This window comes from Lipophrys pholis (genome assembly GCF_963383615.2).
Source record: "Lipophrys pholis genome assembly, chromosome: 11".
Lineage (NCBI taxonomy): Eukaryota > Metazoa > Chordata > Actinopteri > Blenniiformes > Blenniidae > Lipophrys > Lipophrys pholis.
Window position 1 is genome coordinate 19,983,979 of NC_137631.1, and position 24,110 is coordinate 20,008,088.

At 42.5% G+C, this 24,110-nt stretch overlaps 1 protein-coding gene across 1 annotated transcript; it reads right to left on the minus strand.

Annotated features, from left to right (window-relative positions):
* On the minus strand, window positions 1-10,410 carry ciartb (circadian associated repressor of transcription b). The gene is made up of 6 exons (XM_080475903.1): window positions 10,253-10,410; window positions 7,291-7,726; window positions 6,898-6,973; window positions 6,058-6,136; window positions 3,482-3,608; window positions 1-1,691 (listed from the first exon to the last, which is right to left on the minus strand). Exons 2-6 carry the CDS (start codon window positions 7,684-7,686, stop codon window positions 1,299-1,301), a joined length of 1,071 nt encoding a protein of 356 aa, XP_080332029.1. The 5' UTR covers window positions 7,687-7,726; window positions 10,253-10,410; the 3' UTR covers window positions 1-1,298.
* Window positions 10,411-24,110: the final 13,700 nt, after the last annotated feature.

The following is a 24,110-nucleotide window of genomic DNA, read 5'->3' on the forward strand; positions in this document are numbered from 1 at the left end:
TGCATCAAACAAATATAACCACATTTATTTTGAAAGTATAAAATTTCACACTATAAAGGCCACTTTTCAGGGTAAAATGACAACCTTTTGTTTCTAAGATTTACACAGACAAAATACCTTGTCCCTCTCTGCTGGTCGAACATACGCGCTGTCCAGTTCTGTGGCAAAATAAAATAGTCAAATGTTCTACTCCACCACAGAAAGTAGTTGGCAAGATCTGAATAATTTACTGGATACAGGAAAATGGCAGGAGAGCGAGAATTCCTGATTTGTACATCCCACGGAGGAGCAGGTATACTAAACGATTCTCTCTTTATTGAACCGGCTTACAGGCACAGCTTGACATTACAGGCACTGTTCGCCTTCTACTGGGAGACTGAAAAGGAGAGAAAAAATAAAAGGGAAGAAAGAAAGAAATTTGCAGTTGACATTCTTTACAAGGACACCAGTCAGGCCACAGGAGCATCCCCAGCGAGAGAGAGAGAGCGTCCTCTGTTTGTACACATGAAGCGACTTGCACCGTGGATCCGGCTGTCGGAGACCGCCGGCTCCACCGCGCATCTGGTGAGGTGTCCAGACTTTGAGCCTAGTGTTCACATTCCTACTCACTAACCGTGACGTGGTGCTCGCTGAGGTAGAACAGTTGTACCAAAAAGACTTATTTATAAAGAATACAAATGAGTAACAGTCACATCGATAAACCTAAAAAGTGGAGTCAATGGGAGGTGGTGGAGGTGGAGGAGGCCAACGTCACATTTCACGCACGTTTTGTTTTGGGTTTTTTTTGTTTATTTTCCAGCGCATCAGTATGTAGACCACCGACATGGCTGAGGATCCTTCCTTCCAGCGCAAACTTTCCCTCTCAGGCATAACGGCAGTTTCACAGATACTCACACCGTGTTGTTAACGTCTACAAGCCAGTGGGAACAAATCAGTTGTGAAGATATTTGCTCTGGTTATCTCGCCACATGAAATCTATCCTTCCAACTCTCACACATGCTATTCAAGAGTGCAAACAAACAAACCCCCCCCCCCAAAAAAGGATAAGTCAACAGAAGGGAAGTAAAGCAGACACTTGTCATGTCAGAGAGGGCACGTTGCCAAACAGAGAGAGTACAACATGTTCGTCGACACTCCTTCCCCACTGAAGAGGAATCGGTGACATCCCTTTTAAAGGCTCCCGTCGCTCCTGAAAGGCTGGAATGGGCAAAGCAAGCTGACTGGCTCCCGGCAGGGTGGACAAGGCGAGGCTGGGCCGTGTGCTGCTGAAAAGCCGGACAGCCCGCCCTCTGCGTGGACTAGGACCAGCTGCTGTCCATCAAACCCCCCGTCCCCCTCCGCGTGACGATGCTGTCTGTCGATTTAAGGAGCCTCTCTAGACAGGGGGCGTTAATCTTGCCCGGCGGAGGGCCGCGGGGCGCCGAGTCAGTCTTAGTGTTGCCGTCTGTGCTGGAGGACACGGCGCTGTCCTGCGTTAGGTCTCTGTCTCTGGGGGGCAGCAGGTGCCTGGGACCAGCCTGGGCCTGCTCTGCTGTGAGGGAGCAGATGGGTGATGTGTGGAGCCACTTCAGGTTATTGGCGGAGTACGCTCCAGGAGGAGTGAGGTCCGTGACTCTCAGGGCTTTGGCGCCGGCCGGTGGGTCACTGGCAGGGACGGGGCTCGCTGCTGCAGCAATGGTGGCTGGAGAGAGCTGCAGGAAATGGGGGACAAAAAAAAATAAAAGTTAAACAAACTGAAACTAACTCATTCCAAGACCTATTTGGTCAATTCTCCAGTCATAATAAACTGAATCAAGTCAATGTGTGAGTGCTTCAGGCCTTCAATATCTAACAGTTGTTCAGTATTACTGTGTGTTTTTGACATTGCCCAGTAGCTCATGTTACCGACGAGAGACACGCTGGTGAATCTTGTACAAGTCCCTGGGGCAACCACAATCACTAGTAGAAGTGTGAAACTTAATTTCTCTGCTTGCTGATAGTTTTTGAATGTCCTAGATATCATCAACAGTTTAAGGATTAAGTTTTCCGGATGTTGCATGCTCCCTACAATCAGCTTCTAATAAGGCTTTTTGTTACATTCTGTAAAAAAAAAAAAAAAAAAACCCCGTATAGATCAAGAAATTCCCGAAATACTTGATCTGAAAAAAAACATTGTATCATTTTTTATAAGTGAGACAGATTTATTTTTTTTAGTCACATGTTGGCATGAAAACTAAAAACCAACATCGACGCATGGTATGGCCATAAAAATAGGTAAGAAGAATTCTTACAAATACAGAAAAAGCCCATTTTGTTCTGGTTATCAAACAAATGTCCAACGTTTATAATTATTTTCCTCCTGATGTCTTCATGAGAGACGTATTTCACACTGTGTTCAGAGACTCACTGAGTCTCAGTCTGCTACTTCTTGTTGACCTTGTACACAATCTTTTTAACGTTTCTTTAGCTGGAAATAATACATTAAAATTGAAAATAAACTGCTGTAATAGAGTAGTATTTTTGGATAATTGTGCTTTAATGACAAATATTTTGTTTTGATTAGTATTGACAAGTCATCAACTCAAATGTACAAACAGAATAATAGACATCTACATCTACTACATCTTAAACACAAAAGCCTGCCAATTGCAATGCAATAAAAGGATAAAAACAAGGTCATTTGAAACAAAACAGAAAAGTCACTTTTGTGTACTTTTACTTAAATATCTTTTTAATCTCTTAAGTATTTTCTTCATTTTATAATCTGTTAATGTTCGGTACTCTTTCCACCTCTGAAAGTGACTATTTGCGTTTCATGATTTTATTCGCTGCTTTTTGTCCCAAATAATGCTTTCATATTTTTCTCTTTCCTCATTTTTAGTCACTTCACTTATTGTCCTGCATTTGTTTGTTCAAAGCACTTTGAATTGCTGAAATGTGCCGCACAAATAAACTTGCCTTGACTTCAAAGACTAAGAAAGGAAAGTGCCGCGCTAAGCGACCTTCATATTATGATGGCAATTAAAATTCTTTATTAATATTAAACATATTGACTGGAGCAGCAAAGTTTACAGCCTCAACACTTACAAATTGAGTATACACCCTCTCTGGAGTCAATACAAAAAAAAGGAACATGAAATTCCTGTTCCTGAGGAGGGTGTGTCACGATTAGCCACAGAAATAAATCCTCACCAATTAAATGTGAAAGAATGTTCTAGTGTATTCTGACCCGTCTTATCCCCGCAGGGACACTCCTCCAAAATTACCTTTTCTCCTCCGTCATTGTTCTTAGCGAACCTGAGACTCCAGTAATACCTTCAGCAAAAATAGCTTTTAATCCTCCTTTCCCCGTCCTGGACTTGTGATTAAATAATAACAGATATTTTAGTCGCTCTTTCACTGTGTCGTCACCATATGTTCTTGGCAGCAGGCCTTGCCTGACTGAGAAGCTCTTACACAACAGTTCTGTTTTTTTATTTATTTATTCTTTCTACACTCTTACCTTCAGTTTCTTGGTGGGGATCGCTTCTTCTGTGTGTGTGACATCAAGCTGGCCCTGGACTTTTACATTGGGGAACCAGCTCTTCAGCATTTCCTCCATTTTCAGAATGATATTAATATACTTCCCCCTGAAAAACGAAAAAGAAGCAAAGAGGAACATTTATTCAGCCCGCTCATGCATGGATCTCGAGTAATCTACCAAAACTCTTGCCAGCGTTTTGTACGAAATCTTATCTCTCCATTAAACGTGCGCAGGAAATACGCAATCTTTGAACAGCGAGTGAACACGCGCCCTCACTCTGCTAAGCCTGCACTCCATGAGAGGGAGGGAAAATTGTGGTAAGTACATTTCTCACATGTTTGGAGCTCACACGTGGCCTGATGTATAATAGCCCCGCTCGCCTCTAAATATAAACACCAAAGCCACAACGCTGTCTCCGGCAGCGTCATTGTGAAAATAAACTCGCTGAAGCAGTTTTCTGTGGAGGTGGGCGCAGTCAGCGTCCCATTAACTCCCACTCGTCAGAACCAGATGGCCGGCGGGGGATTAGCTGGTGTCATACGATCAGGACTTTCTTGCTGCATTTCATTCAGAGCATGTTAAATTCATGTGAAAGATTATCCACTACAGTGACTGCTAAAAAAGTCACTTTGATCCTATCTGCCATTGTGTCGCTGCAGGGGCCGCCAGCTGGCAACACGGAGCAGGAGTAGGGCGGGGGGGGTGTAGTCCAACCTTCCAGCCTCTGCCCCGGCCGTCTGCAGGGAGGCTGCCACACCCACTCTTTGTCTCCCATATGAAGGAAGCAGCTGGCGGGTGAGGGCTCCAATTAGTCTGTGCCAGACTCGGCCGCAGTTTGTCGTACATCTTATACCTTGATGCAAATGCTGCACAGCGACAGCGGGGCATTATCGCCAGTGTCGAGAGCAGAATGGCTACCCTGCACAACCCCCCCCCCCATTTGAGATTTTAAGTAAACTGAATTCCGTCTAACTGCTCGTGAACGCCACCATACATCTCGGACAATTTGTTCAATTTAGCACTCCAATGACTGTGTTTACTGTCTGCGAGCTCTGCTCACAGTAGAGCGAACAATCACTGGTTTCATGTTACTCAAAGCCAGAGGCGGACGACCCCCACCTCATAGTTGCTATTCATTTATAAATTTGCATCTTAACTGTGAGGATAAATAAGTTACTTGTGCAGAATGGAGTTTTACTGCCAATTGATGTTTATTAGTGACTCAAAAGCTCCTACCAAACATGACAGTGTCAAAAAAACTCATACATAAGATAATTCAGCACCAACTCATACGACCATCGTTAAGCACAGCGTTTTGAGGTGTTTATTCAAATAAGGACCTAATGAGTAAGGTGTACACCCCTGAAGCTGTGACCCCAGCCACTCAAATTGTTTGTTCCGATAGGATTTTAGACAGTAAGGTTCACAAATACCTCAACAATATGAGCCAGATTAATTTCTCTCATCCTATAATGCAAGAAAAATAAAATCTGCGTTCTAATTTGCACATACAAAGAATGACCTAAAGGAGAAAGGCTGCTGTTTGCAAGTGTAAAACAGCAAAATGATCACATTACAGGGACAAGGACTTTCTCCTCTAAAGGGGTAATATCATACTCCATTATACTGTCTGGCTAGTGGAGAGCTAATCAAGCAGACAAGTGTGCAGCTCCCACAGTGGAGCCTGATACATTTTTAACAAGATGCCCAGCTATAGTGAGACGCAGCCATCTCTGCAGTAAATTTATCCTGAAGGTGTGTGTGTGTGTGTGTGTGAGTGGGGGGGGCTGTAACCTGCTGTGAGCCATGTGTCAGAAACAAAATGGAGACCACTTTGACCCGCTGATAGCGAAGCACATTTAAAGCACTTGTAATTCCCTGCTGGAAAATGGATTTCAGTTGAGATTCAAATCCTGGTTTGCAACTGCACACGGCGGGAGCATTTAGAAAGCCTCTTTCTGCCTGGATGGTGCACAGACAGCATGTGCCTCAACGTTTATTTGCATTCACATGAGCTACACACCCACGTCGGAAAATACATCAATTAATATTAAGTGTTGAACAATACGACCCTTTTGAGTGTTGGTCGTATGAGGTCCAGTCTGAAGGCATCATTTTAGAATAGATTCTTTACGGTTTCACTGCCAGTGAAGCGGCACTTTGTTATCGGTGCACCTCTGGCGCCATTTTTCTTGCAGACGTCATGTGTGGGAATATTGTGATCAGCCTAAACGCTGTAACCAATTATTAGAGAAAGAAAAACAACGCTTTAGCTTGGACACAAAGTCCTGTAAAGACAGACAACAGTAATTTGTGAGGAGACCACACTGCTGACTTGTAGGATTTGAATATGAAGATGCAGTGTAGTCTGACATCACTGTTGGGAGAATTAAAATATATTCGACAGTTTTTTCCCCCCACTGGAATGAAAACGGGTCATTCAACCTTTAGCAAGGTCAACCAAGGCAATACAACCAATTCAGAACCAGAACTCATACTGGAGGAAAAGGGGTGGGGGTGGGGGGCAGTATGTGGGTCACACTGAGGACACTTACCCCATGTAGGGGTTCCGCAGGACACCCATGATTCTCTGGATCCTGTCCATGGCAACACTCTCTTGGAAACTGCTGAGTCCTGAAAGAGAAGAAAGTTGCCGCATGAGCCACACGAGCCGCGTTGACAGCAGGTCTGAGTCTGTACGGCAGATGGGTTGTGTGATATGTGTGTGTGTGTGTGTGTGCGTACGAGTGAGGAACCGGCTCCAGTTTGAGTGGCCAGGAAGTGTTAGGTCACCCGATGTCCGGGTTAGAACAAGATTACAAACTAAGCAGTTTCAGAGCTTATCATAACGTTAGGTTATCTTCCAAAGAGCCATTACAATGCATCTCTGACAGCTACACACAGCAGCTGCTTTGCAGGAGATGGGGGGTGGGGGGGGGGGGGGGTACATACAGTATGTATGTTTGAAGATGGCTGAACTGTGGCACTATCTCCCTCGCAATGTGGAAAATAAAAAAAAAAAGTGATCTGACTGCTCAAAAAGGACTTTCAAAAACAGTGCAGGCAGTTAGTGAACTTTCACCCAAAACAAGGCCTTTCATAAAAGTCACAGTCACATACACACACACAGGAATAGTTGTGGTTACTTGATAGTCCTACAACAATGCAGGTTTCAGACATCTCACACTCAAATCTCAGGGACACATATTCCACAAAGATTGGCACGCTGTCTATGCAGTCTATTGTTTTTTGTCCGTCTCCAAAAACTAGAAGAAGGAAGGAGAAAAAAAGAAAAAGAAAAAAAAGCCAAAGGAGGACACAAAGAGGCTCCTTCAGGAAATACTTGTGTTAAACAGCATTGATATGTTGAGATTCAAAACAAAAAAGGCACTTACTTTCTTTGTATCTCCCTGAACGAAGACCATTCAAGATTGATGACAGTGGATGGATGTAGCATTGGAGCTCCATACACTGGAAAAAATATTCAGATTTTAGGTCAATGAATAAAACGGTTTCAGCCAACCGATTCTGAATTTGTTGAAATGTTGATTAAGCCTGATATGAGGTTACTGATTTACAGCAGGATGACTCAAGTACTTCAGAAAAGCATGATGAATACCCTTTACGTAGCTATTGGGGGAGGGGAGCCTTTACTGGAAATGAAATGTAGGAAGCACCCTGCGAAAACCAGCAGGGGAGTCGAACTAGGGGATAGGGCATGCTCTAGCTTCTCTCGTAGTGTCAACCACCCCATGTGAAAAACAGACATGAGTCAGAGGGGAGCTCACCTTTCTGCTGAACAGCCGGTCTCTCTCTGACGTGTTGAGCTGCCGTTCCCTGCACTCCTCTTCCTCGGAGCCGCGAGGTCTCTTCAGTGCTTGCTGGGCGTTTTTGCCATTCAGTTTTCCTCCTTGCTGTGGTTTACACAGTCCAGTCGCGCTTCCTCTGTCCCACGTCCCCGTGCAGCCGGGCGATCCCCGGCTGGAGACCTCGCTCCAGTCGCTGTCGCCATCTTTCAGTTCGCCGCTCCGGCGGCCGGCGGACAGGCCCAGGTGAGGAGGCGCGCTGGGGGACGGCGAAGACTCGGCCTTGCTGCGCTTACTGGAACAGTCAAACTCCTGTTCGCTCTCCTCATTGTCACTCGCCAGCCAGTCAATGGAGTTGTCCGAATCTGTAGCAGACATCCTCAGCTGCAGGTTCTAACTAGCACTGACCATCACTGACCTGGCAGAGAAGAAGACAAGGTTACCGGTGAAACAAGGTTAGAAACAGTCGGCACGAGGTTGCATGTTACAACTTTGCAATCATAAAACCTCACTGAACGAGCCTCATACAAGCGTTCCCAAAATGTGACCTTCGACCACATTGTGACCGCCACGATTCATGTTGCACATGCCTCGTCTTCATTTCATTTAGGACTTCCTGGTGTTTTGCATATCAGAAGAAGGTATTGCTACTGGCTGTCAGCAGCCATTAAAACATGAACTTAATGTGCAATGTCTGGTAAACTATTATATTGTTTGTTATTATAACTATTACACTGATTGAGCTCCTTTTCTTCCAAACAAATTCCATTTCAAATGTGTTTTTGTAAAATGCTAACATTTTAACCCTTCACTTGTTTCTTTTTTCTTTTCTCAAAAATCAAAAAGGAATAACAGTAATCCTCAGAAATGGCATTCCCCTGACCCACAGATATTTCCAGCCACGGTGTCCACTTTGAAGCTCTCTGGCACCCCCAAGAGGGGGCTCGCCCCTCTGAAAACCACTGTCCTGGAGCAAAACACTGCAGGTTTGCCTAAAAACTAAATCCTCCCAGAAAGTAGACATGAATGAAGGCAGAGAGGCAGCAGAGCCCTCCGAGCAGATGGCGGCGGCGAGGCCATCGTTGTTAAGACCACAACGACCTGTTTGTTTTGCAGATGCAACACCTGAGCCAGTAAACACAGGCCAACCACCCTCAAAAGCAAACACGGAGCGAACACTCGGGCTTAACTGATCTTTATCTCTCTGAATTATTGTCCCAAAAAAATAAAAAAATACAAAAATAAATGTTGCCAAGCGCAGTATTTTCCTCACTGGCCTGCCAGCTGCTACCACCACCATTCATAAACATTGTTAGCTTGTTTATTCAGCGAGAGCAGGGGTCTGCCACCATGGCGACCAGTGGCTCAATGGACTGCAGGCCTCCTATCGACACAAGTGACACTTGTGGGCTTGGGGGGAAAAAAATAATAAAAAAACGTTTTACAAAATGGGAGACTGGCACCATTTGTTCACAATGGAAGATCGCCTGGTCAATGAAAACTCCTCTTCACAGATGCTGAATTGCTTTGTGACTATTTATGGTGTTTTGTCTGCGATTCGCGCATAAAAGGAAGTACGATCAGCATTTTAGAGGAGGGTGAGTATTTTGGGGTGTTTTGAACGGTGTGCGGCTGCCATGTCTCTCGTTTCCTGAGAGATTTGATGGCAGAAGAGTTAATTGCTCCCCTGTTCTTTGTCTCAGGATGACCACCTCTGATCTTATTTTGTTGCAGAGGAGGGTGGAGCAAACACAAGAGACAACACATAAATAAGTTAAGACTGTGTAATGTTCAACATCTAGCTTTGAGCTGAATTAAAAAAAACAACAAAGAATTGTGTGATTTTCTTCCCAGGATTAATCTTTTGTCTTAAACAGTGCGATGTGTGCATGACAGTTTTATACTGGAACACACTTCCCAGAAGAGAAGAATCATTGTCAAATATTTGTTTTTCTAAAGAAGGGAAATCAATAAAAGCATCTCCTCACTCTGCTTGAAAAAAAGACAATTCTGCTTAGAAAATCAATGAAATGAGTGCCAGAACTTGTTCCTTCAATGTTCTTACCCTTTTTCAAAACATACACAAACCGGGTTTGTCCAAATATTCAATTACCTCGGGCCTTTAACACACCCCGCAGGCCTGCAGTCGTTTCTGATTCTAAATCCAATACCCACTGGGTATGCTGCTGATGGCTTTATCGGTACACATGGACATTTTTTGTCTTTTACTTATTCCAGAGCTTTTATATGTTTATTTGCTGTCTTCTAAATCAAATATAGGCTGAGAAGTGATGCTGCAGTTTCCTTGAATATAACAATAAGATCTCTTTAATCTTAATCAGAGAGATGTGTGTTTTTAGGGATATATACACAATACTAGTCTGTGTCCTTTCCCCCCCACCTACCTGTGTAGGTGGGGCACCTAACTAGAGATGACAAACACACACACTCTGATCTTTTAATTATGAGATTATTCCTTCATCCCCAAAGAGGAAATCATTCCGGTCCACGGGAAGGATTAAAAAAACGTTTAAAAAAAAGAGGAAAACACGCGGAGGTGAAAGATGTGAAGCATCCGCGCACATGCAGGTTTCAGATGAGTTGAGTAACAGACACAATAGACTTCATCATCAGTCAATAGTAAATTTAGCATCACGCACACTTCAGATTATATGAAGAAAGAAACGCACATGGGATTAAGTGTCGAACGCACAAACTACCAATAGAGTAATCTTCAATACAAGAGACAGATTGTTTAGTTGTTGTTTTTTTTATTCTTTTTTTTGTCGATCACCACGTCTGTGTGAAATTCCTCTGGATGATTTTTTTTGGGGGGGTTTTTGATTAAGAAAATCTCAGGTGTTTCATCCTCACACAAACAAACACTGCGTCTATCAGATGGGGGGAGTCTGGCTCTTCTAAAGGAGGGCGGAGGTTTGCCTACCTTTACCGGGTTGCGGTGTCCTTTGTTCAGCGGTATATCCAGCAGGACTGTCGGGCAGAGAGCAGCTGATGTGCTGGACGTGCGGCTTGTGAGCGGGGAGGCAGAACAGCCAGTGATCGGGCCCGTGTTGCTTCTCCCAAGGCAACGTGTCTGGGAGGGCGGGACCAACGCGGAGCCGCGCTCCCATTGGCTGCTGCCGCGCGCCGCGGAGGGCCAATCGACGGCGCGGCTCGGTGCAGCCGCGGAGCAATAGGCGCGGCCGGTTTACATGTATGCAAATGACATGGAAATGGCACAACACGTGGACACGCGGATCGGTTTCATTTCAGCAGCTGGGCGAAAAGTCAACCCAGGGCTAGCTTTGGTCATTCTGCTCTGGCATTCCTCCCCATTATATCATCTGCACGGTGATGCCTGACTTCAGGCATGTCAGCCAGCTGAGCGCACACCGTGCGAGGCGCACTCAGCAATTTCAGCAACAACTGTGGTTGTCCAACGAACAGTTTGCTCAAAGACACTCAAGCAGATCAGATTTAAACTCAGATTATCTGGTCAAGTGGTCCGGATAATGATTGTACAGCAAAATACATTTACTGTTGTTGGAAAAAGGACTTTGATCAATTGTATAAATATAAATAGTTCTTAATATTTTAATATATCGTCATAAGTCGGCTAATGTCTACACAGTTTTTACATGTATAAATATATGTGTCCGGGGAGAAAAATATAGTGGATTTAAGTTTTCAAATCACTTTTTTAAAACCCTTGGGGAATTATTTCTGTGCAGTTAGTCCATCTTGTTTGCGGATGACCTTAAATACACATATATGGAGCTGTTGTGATCAAGCACCTGGGAGCTGTGAAGGGCTTTGCTCAGGGACCCACAGTCAGACATGTCAATAGTGGAGTTCAAACCGGCTAACATATGGTCACGAGTTTGCCTCTAACCTCGAGGCCACCACAGCCCTACCTTTCCATTTCAGAAGTGCCTTTCCATGTGAGGGTGATACATACTAGTGGTTAGCACTTTCAGCTCACAATGAGGGAGACCTTTTTCTTTGGAGTTGCCTCGTGTGTGGTCGTGATTCTGTCTTCCACAGTCCAAAACATATGTTATTTGAAGTGATGACTGTAAATTAACTGTGGGTGTGAATGCATGTGATTGTCTCTCTGTATCTGTCCTTTGATGGACTGGATACTTGTTCAGTTTTAGATTCATAGAATTTCCTCCAAGGGTGTCTTTGTGACTTTGCTCCTGAATAGAACAAACTGTATTATGGGCTCCGGCTGGTGTCCAGTTTGCACGTTCACTCAGTTTCCTTGCACAATTTGAATTGACGTATGTTACATCAAAAAGTGATCACAATTGTTCATGGGTGAGTGTTTGCTGGGTGATCGTGTGTTACCCTGTGTTTACTCTGTGATGGCAGTAATAGCTGGGATTGGCTCCTAACTTGGAAATTGGATGTAGAAGATGATAAAAATACTCTTGAACAGTTTTCACAGTGACTTTCCACAGTTTTATGAGTCCTGACCAAACTCTTTTATGATGAATGAATCATTATCACTGGTTTTATGGTGATCTTCTTTAACTGTCAAATACATCAATCTTACGTAATTTTTACAAACCTACCCTGGCTTCCATTCAAGACCGAATTGATATGCACATTGTGTTCACTCTGCAGCCTTTTTTTTTTTTAGGCATTGTGACGGTAAAGGCTTGATGACTCACAGGACCTCTGTGTGACTGCCTGAGAAGGTGGGATTAGGAGCGCTCTGTCAGAGGCCGGACAAGAATCCTGAGCCTGGAGCCAGTGAGTCACGAACTCTCTTCACAGCAAACTTGGATCACGTGCACACGGGAGACACCCACTCCCAATACACAACCAGCTCAGTATTGACAATGAGGACAAACAGGATCTAAAACGACACATTTATGTACCAGAGCGAGTCAGTCACATGTGACAAAAACACTCTGTGAGATGTTTACTTAGCCAAAGAAGGTTTCAATGGCTGGGTGCAAATGTGTCTGAAATGAAATGCTCAACAACATCTTGGACTGTCCCCTGCACTTTCTATAATGGGATTGGACCATGGTAATTAGATCCTAAAGGCAATTTGTGGGTAAGTGATCATAGAGGAGCATATGGGGTGACTTTATGTGCTGTTGTCAAAACGAGGACCAGGCATGACCAGGGCAGGAGCTGCCCTGTGTGTCCAGACAATTAACTTAATCTCCACTACTGTGCCTTTAATCGCGTCCTCCGGCGAAAATGCACTCAACAAATACCATAGCACCCATAAACCTGGTGGAGGTGACATGACACAGCCAGGCTCTAGTGCTGAATTTTGAATGTTTTTTTTAAGATGCAACAATCATTTAAATATCCCATAAACAGTGTCATGTCATTCTGCTCCCGGGTTCAGATCCTCCGGTGACCCCAGACTTTGTGACGACATTGAACTTCCTACAGATTTCCAGCAAACGCTCATTTCCTTTTTTGTTTGTGTTCAAGGCGACCATAGCACTGTGGAATACATCACGTCTACTTCAAAGCACAGGAAACAGGCATCGACATTTGTTTTATGATCAAAGAGACTTTTTGGGCACACACATTAAACAGTACACACACACAGTATACAATAAAGAGAAGCTGTTGCTCACATTTATATAAGTAACAGGTGCGCAATTGTCTTTTGCTGAAAGTGTTTAACCATGGATTATCCTGAATGTTTCACTAAATCTTCTGTGTGATCTCCAGGAATGTTTATATAACAATAATCCCTCTCCATTCAGCTGTGCGGCAATTTTGCAATTTGTCATTCGCATAAAGAACAACAGCAGCAATTTGCAGTCTTCTCACAAAAGGGTCTTCTTTCATCTGTGCATTCTCCTGTCAGGAGCTGAGTTGAGTCACGCAACGCAAACTGGCACTGCGATTTTCAATTTGTCAGCGAGGCTGGCTGAGTCTGTATCCCATGGAGACTAGATGTCTCCAGCTCTCATTCATAAAAAAATAAAAGCCTAGTCAGAGAATCACACCCACTTCATTATAGGGCGTACAGTGAACATCAGTCCTTCCCTTCAAGAAAAATCCAGCACGTGTGCGTGGGGTACCACCGGTGCCACACGTCACTCGATCGTCTGTAACAAACTAGGATGTTATGTGGTCTTTTATGGGGTTCAGACATGTGTATACTGTTTACAGTATTGCAAAATAAGTTTTTAGACATCGTCAAACTGCGTGACTCTGACATTGGAGCTTGCTGTTCGAAAGCTCTACTGGTGTGTGGCGCATAATTGCCTGGACTGACGCTGACATCATGTATGGAGTCGGACTCGCAAGTATGCTGCAAGTGGATATGGACGTGCACGTGAGAGTGTTTGGGTGCAGCTTGTTGGGGAACATGTTTGTGTGAGTCTTGTCTTACTAGCATCTGTACCCTGAGCTGTACATATGACTCAGCCTGGTGTTATCTGGCTTGAGGCCTAACCTCCAGATTTGGACCTCAGGCCAAAAGTTTGTGTGTGTGTGTGTGTGTGTGTGTGTGTGTGTGTGTGTGTGTGTGTGTGTGTGTGTGTGTGTGTGTGTGTGTGTGTGTGTGTGTGTGTGTGTGTGTGTGTGTGTGTGTGTTCTATACATTACACACAATTTCCTAGATTAGGCAAGGGTGGAAGTAACAAATTTACAAATACTCTCATTGAGGCAATTACGTAATCTATCTATCTATCTATCTATCTATCTATCTATCTATCTATCTATCTATCTATCTATCTATCTATCTATCTATCTATCTATCTATCTATCTATCTATCTATCTATCTATCTATCTATCTATCTATACTGAGTCAAATGCTGCTCTCAATGCAATAAATTGTGGTTATAAAAAAAAACCTAAAACTTGGAATAGGTTTGAATGTTCTACTCAGTACTTTTACTTGAGATTTTATTTCAACCGCACATTCCTTTATAGTTAAGTACATTTTTAGCAAAACAACAGTAGTTTCATCTGAGTACCTCTTCTCAGCAGTTTCAGCCGGGCTCTCAACGGCACTATGACCATCATGCTCACCACTAATAGCAGGAGCATTTCCCAGCTACGGGTTTCAGTTTGAGCTTGAGAGGAGGAGAAGATGACTGGAATGTTTACAACTGTTACAATAAAACCTGCTGCAGGCAAGACAAACGTAAATACCAACATGTGAGCCATGACAGCATGCATCAGTTGTGGAAGACGCGCCCTGGTTGGGCACAATAGATGTTGGTACAGAATATTCTCTTCTTGCGGCAACTGATAGCCTCACAGGATTACATAATTATTTTCCGTGACGCTTGCAAAGCCTTGGACCAGCTGCTTGAAGTCGCTTCTTATCTGATGAAATAAGGGTCTGTCTCTGTAAAGGATTAAAACCTGTGTGGGCTCATCGGTCGAGGTGAAATATAACTTTGTGAATTGGGTTTTATTTTCAAAGTTCCACAGCAGAGAAAATCACTCGCTTTCATAATGACATCCGCAGATGCTCCACATGACAAAATCAAAAACCTGCAAATCACTGTAGATTTAATCTTAATCTGGGCAAAGCTTTCCCCATGTCAGGACCCCGCGACTCCTGTTAATCGTGGTTCGAAAACGTGTCTTCCACTCCTCCAGATATGTCATTTTGTTACAGTAAATGCTAGTTCCGCAAGTTAACCCCACCCACACACCAGAAATGTGACTGCATGCAGTGTGGGCACGCTGCAGCAGTGTGGGGGGGCGGTGGGGAGGCTGAGGGAGAAAATGCCAGCTGTATGTGCACCAATCGCATTGAGTGTTGGCGATCGAGGTTATGTAGTCGAAGGAGAAGTGATACTCGAGTGCATTTTTGCGACTTTAAAGGGCTGGACTTCCGGCACCCCCCTGTCATGCACCCTCTCTCTCTCTCCTTGTGCGACTTCTTCCCAGTCCAACTTCACTCAGTCACATGTGCTTCACCCAGAGAGGAAGCTCCTGACCGTTCTCCACACAGACAGTTCACATGCAGGCAGCAGAGAATGTCTGGCAGCGAATCACTGTCAAATCTTTTATGCCGGCGTGTGTGTGTGTGTGTGTGTGTGTGTGTGTGTGTGTGTGTGTGTGTGTGTGTGTGTGTGTGTGTGTGTGTGTGTGTGTGTGTGTTTATACTCTCTCTAATGTCTGAACGGCTGCCAGAGCAGCTTAAGCGACAGTGGGATATCTATCTGCAGGGCTGAATGTTACATGTGACTGGGGTATATTTTAACTAGGTTATGTAAGTGCTTCAGCCTGCGCTCTCCACGCACAGATGAGGAGGGCTACGCATGATGCAGAGGACTGTGAGCTCACCACAAGCGTTGCCTTTGCAGCACATTGAATAATTCCTACACTGGGCTGGAACTTGGGCCAATATGCACTTCATAGAGACACAGAAACAAGGCTGATTTCCACTTCAAGAAGCTCTTTTAGGAGTGTCTGTTGTGATTCATCGTTGCAGCTTATCTTTGCCTTCAGCAAATATGTTGAGATCGATTCCAGATGATGTAACATTTTGAGTTTGTTTTTTGAGCAGCAGTATAATATAATCTTCATGTGAAGGTTAGAGTTATGTAAGGGGATTTTCATGTGGAAAAAAAAAGCAGAAGTCAGAGAAGTGAACCTGATAGCTGACAGCTGTACTTATACGTACATGGAAATTTAACTGTTTTTGTCATGTTGTATGATACAAGCAGGTAATTGGGTAAAGATCACATGTAACCACAATGCAATGATTTTATTTTTTTTTTTGATTGGTTGACCAACCCTTTTTGTGAGGCTCCCTGTGGAGAAATGGCTGATGAGATGGCTGACAACAGGCCAGTCGCCAAATTTATGTCTGATGTAGAGCTACCCACGCTCCCTCTGCTACCACTTTTATGGGATCATCATGTAGGCGTTTTAGTGTGAGATCCTATCTAGAAGTGATGTGATATGGACTGATAATTTCTTAGTAGGCAACCATCCAACCACACTAGGAGGGGAGCTGATGATTAGTGTTCTTTCTTAGCAATGAGTTTTGAACCATAACTTCATCACAGGCCTACTCTAACATGGCATGGTCAGAGATTCCATGAGACTTTTGTCATGATAAAACCCATTATTGCGTGGCCATTAGAATACACAAGCAAGCTGATATAGATTTATAATGTCCATTTATCAATGCATTTACTTACACTTGATTTATGTTATTAAAATTTTTTTTATGTCAGTTTGTTTATTTGATGGCTGTTATGGGGTATATTTTCAATACCAGGCAGCTGATTAGATGAGGAATGACGAACAAAGGAATAATTGATTGAGACGATATTAAATTATAAATCAGTTTATTGAGGATTTTCATTCAGTGAACAAATGCCATCCCTCCAGGTGCGGACTTCTTGGACCTGAGGCCTGCCACAACTGGTCTGGACTGGTTGCCTGTCCATCACAGGGCAATATCAGACACAAGCCCCCACACACACTTCCACACCTGCAGTCAATGAGTAATCACCAGATGCCTAACAATAGAATAATCATTCAATCAACTTTTGATCATAGAGCATCTTCCTACAGCACAAAGTGCTTCACATATGAAAAATATGCATATCTTCAGATTGTTGGAGAAGACTGAAAAAAACCTATGCAGGCAATGGACAAAACAAAACTGTAGACAGAAAGACCCTGATATGGTTCCTAACCTTGGTGCGATGAAGCGACTGTGCTGAGGTCGCAATCAATGACAAACTCCAACAAAATCCTTCAACAAAGCATTCCTGAAATTCTATCACTTTGTATGTGAAGGATTATCTTATTAAACAATTAGTCATGTGTGTATTTTTCCAAATATGTGGTTGCTTCTGAATACCTTATCTGGCCTAGACCTAATCAGTCTTCTGCTATATTTACATGTAATGTAATGTAATGTTTTCAGGCAGCATGGGCAGTCTTTTATTGATTTAACTAAAGTATTTGATCAGTATTTCCTGTTAGACAAATCACTTTCTGTTGGCCTTTCTGAAAACTGAGTTCAGTTTGACATGGAAAAAACTGACCTTGTGATCCAACAGAGAGGTGTACCACAGAGTACTATACTGGGACAACTTCTCTTTTTGATCTAAGTAAGTTACTGTGCCAATTTTCAACAACTTTCATGCACAGCTTTATGTCGCTGATGCTGTCATATATAATCCAAATCTGTTCTTTAAATGGTGGCTGAGCTGAAGTCAGACTTAAAGACATTTCTTCTGCATTGTCTGTTTTGCACACGCTTCTCAAATGTACATATATGATGCACTTAAATGGCCATACTTACACACGCACAGACCTCACCTAATTTTTCATTGTTTACATTTCAGTTACCATTTGCAACACTATTTGCTTTATGTTATGTACAACTACCTCTTTCAGCACTCTACTCTGTCATTCTCTTACTATCCGAAGGCATGTTAAGAAAACAATTGTCAATCAAGTTGTTTTTGTTCATTTCTCAATTTGAAGAAGTTTAAAGACCTTTTGTCCTCTTATCAATGAAACTGTCTAAGTTAGTACTTATCAGTGATCACACATAAATGGAACTGGTAATACTCTTGTTCTACATTTTACCAAACTAACTAATACATTTAACAAAAGTTAAACTAAAGTTTTGTATTTAATTTTGGTGCTTTTGGCCAAATGTGTTCTTCTAATGTATTGTTTTTGCTATATATCTAAATCAGCCTTCATCTTGGTAACTGTCATTGTAATTTAACCTCTGGCGTTACTTCTTTGATTGTATCATGGTGGGACCCCCTTGAAGATTAAATGATTTAAAAACAATACCGGAGATGATCATGTATTTCACAAATGATGCATTGGTTTTTAAATATATTCTGCCACCTGTGAAACTGGTATTGTGGCGCTATGCAGAATGTGATTGATTAATGTTTGGTGTGGGGGCTGATGTAAAGTCCCAGCGACTTTATCCAGGAGGCAAAATGTCTAAGTGCAATTTTACCTTGAGATATCTCCCAGTCACAACTCACTGCCGTAGCAGATTTGCAGACATGCATTAGTCATCCTTTCAGAGTTGCGTTACAGTGTGGCTAAAGAGGCAGACCTCAGAAATTTCCACCCTGAACAGATCTTTAATAGTGGGGGCTGTTTGTGGCTAACACGTGTCCTTGGCCCTGCCCCAGGTGTGAGGTTTCTGCCTTCCTCACCAATGGGAGTGAAAAAGCTTCAATGTGGGCTCCATGTATTTTAGTTGTTTTTTATTTTTTATTGTGCTGTAGCTGCTGCAGTCATATAATTGCATAACACTGGGAGGCCCACTTCAGGACTATGGCTCTTTTGTTTGGCTGTCATCCCAACCTTTTAGAGCGATAAAAGTACCTGGGATCTTTCCAGCTTTCTTCTACAGAGAAGGAGGAGTGGAGCTGGAGTCCAGAGTGCCAGAGAGAGGAGTGCGCTTCTAGTCCGTCACCTCTTTTGAAACAGAAACACTAAGATGCCACGTTAAGTGATGACTGCACCCTATTGTTAGCCCAAGGGCACTGGTGGACCTGCTATTGTGCCTTGTGCCTGAGCGGGAATGAAACAGCGCATGTGTAATGGATTTCAAATGTCAACCGCACACATTTACAGTGAAGCCCTACAGCATCGGCAGCATGTACAGCAAGAATATATACGCCCAGAAGAAGTCATTCAAAATCCCATAGCCTCACTGGAACATATTGACGAGTGGAGTGGGAACATGGCAAAAATCATTGCAACAAGATGGTTGTGATTTGTGCAAGCAATCCTTATGAAGTGGGTGATATTCTCGAGAGCTGTGGTGCTGGAGAGAGGATTAGGTTAGATAAGGCGAGCGGGAGGACAGGTGTCAGTGAGTGGTTGCTACAGAAAATACATGTGGAAGGAGCATGAGGGACCTGAGGGAGTCAGGGTCTGACTCGCTGCTGCTGCTGCTGCTGTGTCCAGAGATTGCGCCGCTGCAGCTCCACGCTTATTCTGGCATACACGTGACAATCCCTCACTCCTCTGGCCCCGACTTTCTCTCTCACTCACACACACCTCCTATCACTCTCTATACAGTGCACTAATCCTGTTCCTGCCCCCTCACTGCCCTTTCTGGCATTTCACATCCCCTTTTCCACTTCCTTCAGTGGTCTTTCACTCAACCTTTCTTGTCGTATTCCATCTTTCTCTCATGTCGTCCTATCTTGCCGGGAGAACACGTACGGGAGCCCCCTCACTTCACGTGAGCTTGAACGTGATGCTCTTATAAAACATACATTTATTATATATAAGTAGTAGCCATTTTATTTGATGTTGCTTTATAATCATAACATCATTGTGTTTGTTTGTGAGTAGGTGCCTTCTCAAAGGAAAAACCCTATAATTAGTAAAACATAGTGTAAAGCCCCTGAGGTGGACTGGGATGCACAACCTTCGACCAGGGTTGGGAGTAACACGTTTTGAAGTAACACATTATTGTAACGTCACTACTTTTTGTACTAATAATTGATTACTATCGTGGAATTTACAAGCGTTTCAATCACTAAAATATCTGTGTACTAAATACTTTTGCTGTAGATGAGTTGGAGAAGTACTGTCTCTTTCCATCTTAAAAGCTGTCTGCTGCTGTGTATATGTTAGTAATGCTCAAGTGATTTTTTCCTGCTTTATCTCTTTGTCATTTATTCATAATAATTTTTATTTTTTTTTAAGAATACGTTAGGCCAAGTTCTGGATGTGTGCGGACGATGTTACAAAAATATTGAACTTTGACAATAGCTGAGTGATTCATATAAGCCAGAGAAAACATCTTTTCCACCATTTCACTTCCGACTAACTAATGTAATGTCTACTGAAAGTAAAAAGTATATCAGTCATTATTCTGACCCACGCAGTGCTGACAGCTCAGCTAATGTGTCACAGCAATGAAGCTACACCCGGAATGATAAGCTGTCCTAAATAAGATAAACAACATAAAAGTAACGCACAGGATTTTTTTTTTTTCCAATTATCTATGTTATTTGTTTATGTGATTGCTTAAGTAACTTCACAACTTTTTTTTGGCTTAACTGTAATCAAGTACTAATTTAAAATCTCTTGGCCAACACTGCTTTTTCCACCATGTTTTTTTTTATTTTCAGTTATACATCTTTTCCATCAAGGTGATTGTACATCAGTCATGTCTTTTGGTGTAGACTTCACAATTTGTAGGCGTGAAATAAATGACCAGTAAGTCACGTATTGGGAACACGATCAAACAGTCATTCATGAATGGTGGCAAATTCCCGATAGTCTCACCAATATATATTGATGTCGGATTTAACGTAAATTGTGCAGTCAAAGCATGAACAGAACGTTTTTCTTGGTGTTAAAAAGTGTGAAAATGCAGAAAAGTGTGACTGTTTTGTTTAATAGACACTCTATCGGAATGTCTAATACTGCAGATGTGTGTGTACCAAACTGTACAGTACAGTATGTGCTTTAGGAACGACTCACAGCAGTCAAGAAAAAAAAAGGGCCGCATGATTCACACTGCAATTTTTAGCCACTTCTGGCATCATCACTAATATGATGAGATGTTTTTGTCGTCTTTATTCAGACAAGATTTTCTGGTTGGCGACCCAGCAGTTAGTTAATGGAGTCCTCATGATAGCAGGAGCTGGATGTTTCATTATAATATGTATGACTTTATTTGCTTTGTGTCTGTTATTATTATTTTTGGACTGTTTAATCAGAACTCAGTTTCTATTTAGAATGGCCTGATATTAAGACACACAACATATTAAGATGCAGTTTATTATCACTCACTTATGAGCCACAGTAATACATCACTGGTGTCCATAGCAGGGTAGGTGTGATCAATAATATTTGTGATGGCCTTGTCCCAGTCACGTGTCCCTGAAAGCAATAACAGACAGCCAGCATGTACAACACGTGTCAAATTTCACTGTACATTACATTTAATATCTATCATTTTCTTTCATGCAACAGGTCTTATTGTACACATATTAAAATCCTCTTTTAGCGATCACAGGTGTTCATAAAAGTAGGACCAACATGCTTGAATTCTCAGCCCAGTGTCTATGCATACTAATGAATCTATTATTGGATCTTGGGGGTAGTGCGAAAAGCAGAAAGTCACACTCTGAAACAGCCACATGTCAGTAAGCTTTCCCCCACTGAAGACATGTTTGACATTTCACGTCCTTAAATTCACAAGTGTACATGATAGGATTGGTTACGGAGTGCTGTTCATGTCAGCTCACTCCTATTACTGTTATGGCTTACTGCTGTTCCTGCATTGATATTTTCAAAACAATATTACTTGGTTTCTTTATTGAACTAAAGCATGACAGCATGTGAATGCACAGAAATGTCACCCGTGTCTAACATACGGTAGAGCAGTGATCGATTATGTTGATAGCGCCTCTAAATTTACATTGTGTCTGTGTGAGATGCATGGATGGATATTTGTCACTGTGGAGTGTTTACACACTCACATCCAAGAGGGCTTCAGGTGAAGACGCGTTATGGGGTTTGTGGAAGATTTGGGTTAGAGTTTGGCAAACAGCAGTTATGGTAGAGTTCAGAGTAAGCCTGCAGGAAACGAATGTAGGTCAATGAAAGGAATGAACACACAACATGGGGGAAGCTTAAAGGTTGTGTGTCTTCTGTGTTTCTCGAGCTTAAAGTGTCTTTTATTTTATTTTTGGTTTCATCTGCTTTCACTTCTCCAATCATCTTTTTGACAATTGTTCTTTATCCTCTTCTTTTATCAGAGGATTATCACCTAACTTAAACCTGTTTGTTTAAGCAGCGACTCACCACCTACAGTTCAGAATCTTATGGAATTTACTTCCTGTTTGAAGCAACAGCAGAGTTTTTACGGTGGCACGTGGAGGGCATGGAGACCCTGCAATCTGACTCGCCACTATGTGTGGCTCTAGATAATGTCAAGCATGATTCAAAGTTGACGTCTGTCACTGTGTTTTAAAAGAGGAATAGAAGTACCGGTAGTCTTAATATGTTCTTGATTTCAACCTGAGGGAATTTCTGTAACTTTCTCACTGTGAAAATACAATAAAATAATATGTATTCTTTTTACTAGATGTGATGATTTTTGCACCACTTCAGCTGTTCAAGGTTCTGTTGAATAGCTTACTAATATAAACACTGCCCCAGTCATCCCAGTGTTGGTTATACAATCAATCACATTCATTCACCAACACAATAAAGCACAAACAAACATACAAATAGTACAGGCTGACATGCAAGCTCACACTTTGAGGCTCAGTGTTTTGCCAAAAGGACACACACACAGTCAGGGTGAGATGTGGGATTGAATCATCAACTTTAAGATTGGGACAAGAACCTCCTGATGTTGATCTAGAACAATAACACTGAGGGGACATGTCCAACCTCATGAGGATATTGGCAGTGAACAGAATGAAGAGTTCCCTTTTCACAAGGACAGAGAATTAACTTAGCCAACTAAAGCAATATGAAAATAAATATACAAGCTGAACAATTAAAAATGCGTTACTTCCTCTAAATATTAAAGAGAGACATTAGCGGTCGCCTTCCTGCTTGCCACTTTTGGATACTGCCTCTTGGAACCCCGTTTACCCCTCATAAACATTCAGTCTGCCCCTGATTTAAAAGGGGTGTGAGGGTGTTAATTGTAATTCTTTTTGCATATATAAGAATGATGAGTGCTGTCACATGAACATGCTGCCATAGACACAATGTAAAAGATAAAAGAACAATAAATTAGAAAAATTGAATCCATAAATCATACACGATGCAATTGGAATATAAAGTGGGAGAACCAGTCGATATTTCAAAGGAACAACTAAACAGCGTTCACGTGACATGTGAGCGTTACGTGATAAAGTAAATATTGGAGCAGATGTCAGATATCATTCTCACATTGCAGCCACCAGCTGCAAAGATCCAAGACATCTGCAGCATGTGTACAGAGGAGATATAGTGTGACCTTTGACATTAAGATAGCATTTAAAAGGAATACAAAGCTGTAAAAGCATGCGTTTATTCTATGAACATTTTATAGTGCTGTTGTAACCATTTTGCTGCTTATTCAAAGCCTTTATATTAAAATAATCAACTGTCAGGCTACTATTGTGCTTCTCTATTTGGCTTACATTTATGTTTTTAACTACACGTACACACACACACACACACACACACACACACACACACACACACACACACACACACACACACACACACACACACACACACACACACACACACACACACACACACACACACACACACACACACACACACACACACACACACACACATACACATTGATGGTTTTTTCTTTTCTGATTCTCACTGTTGTTTATTAAGGATATAAGCGTTTCAAACATCGTTTTGGAGATAATCCGAGATAGCCATAGGAGATTTCATAAAATAAATAAATGATCATTTCACGAAGGAGAATATTTTCAAACTAAAGAAATGTTTCAGTAAATAAAGGTAACCTTACAACTGCCTCTAATACAGAGTCAATGTCTCGAGTTTTTCTCGATGCATTTGATTACAAGACCAAAACATTCCCCCTAAAAAGGCTCCACCCATGTCCTGGCTCATGAACTGGGCGTGGAAAGTGTGGAAAATTTCAGGTTTTGGTGTAGAGGAGCAGTTGTGTGTGTATTTACCCTCCACCTCTCCAGAGACATTAACTAGGTCAAGCGCAAATGATTCTGCCAGCATCTTAAAGAGTGGTGGTGACAGGGTGGGGTATAGAGAAGGTGGGGGTGGCGGAGGGGTATTCTGTGGACTTTGGGCAGAATGAAACACAGATACCTAATTTTAGGCT

Bases quoted from the DNA above. Each gene is read 5' to 3' on its own strand.
- ciartb (XM_080475903.1), bottom strand. From the start codon at position 7,686: ATGTCTGCTACAGATTCGGACAACTCCATTGACTGGCTGGCGAGTGAC. The intron at 3,609-6,057 runs GTAAGTGTCCTC...TTCGTTTTTCAG, and splicing joins CTGCGGAACCCCTACATGGG to GGGGAAGTATATTAATATCA. The intron at 1,692-3,481 runs GTAAGAGTGTAG...CATTTCCTGCAG, and splicing joins TCCCCACCAAGAAACTGAAG to CTCTCTCCAGCCACCATTGC.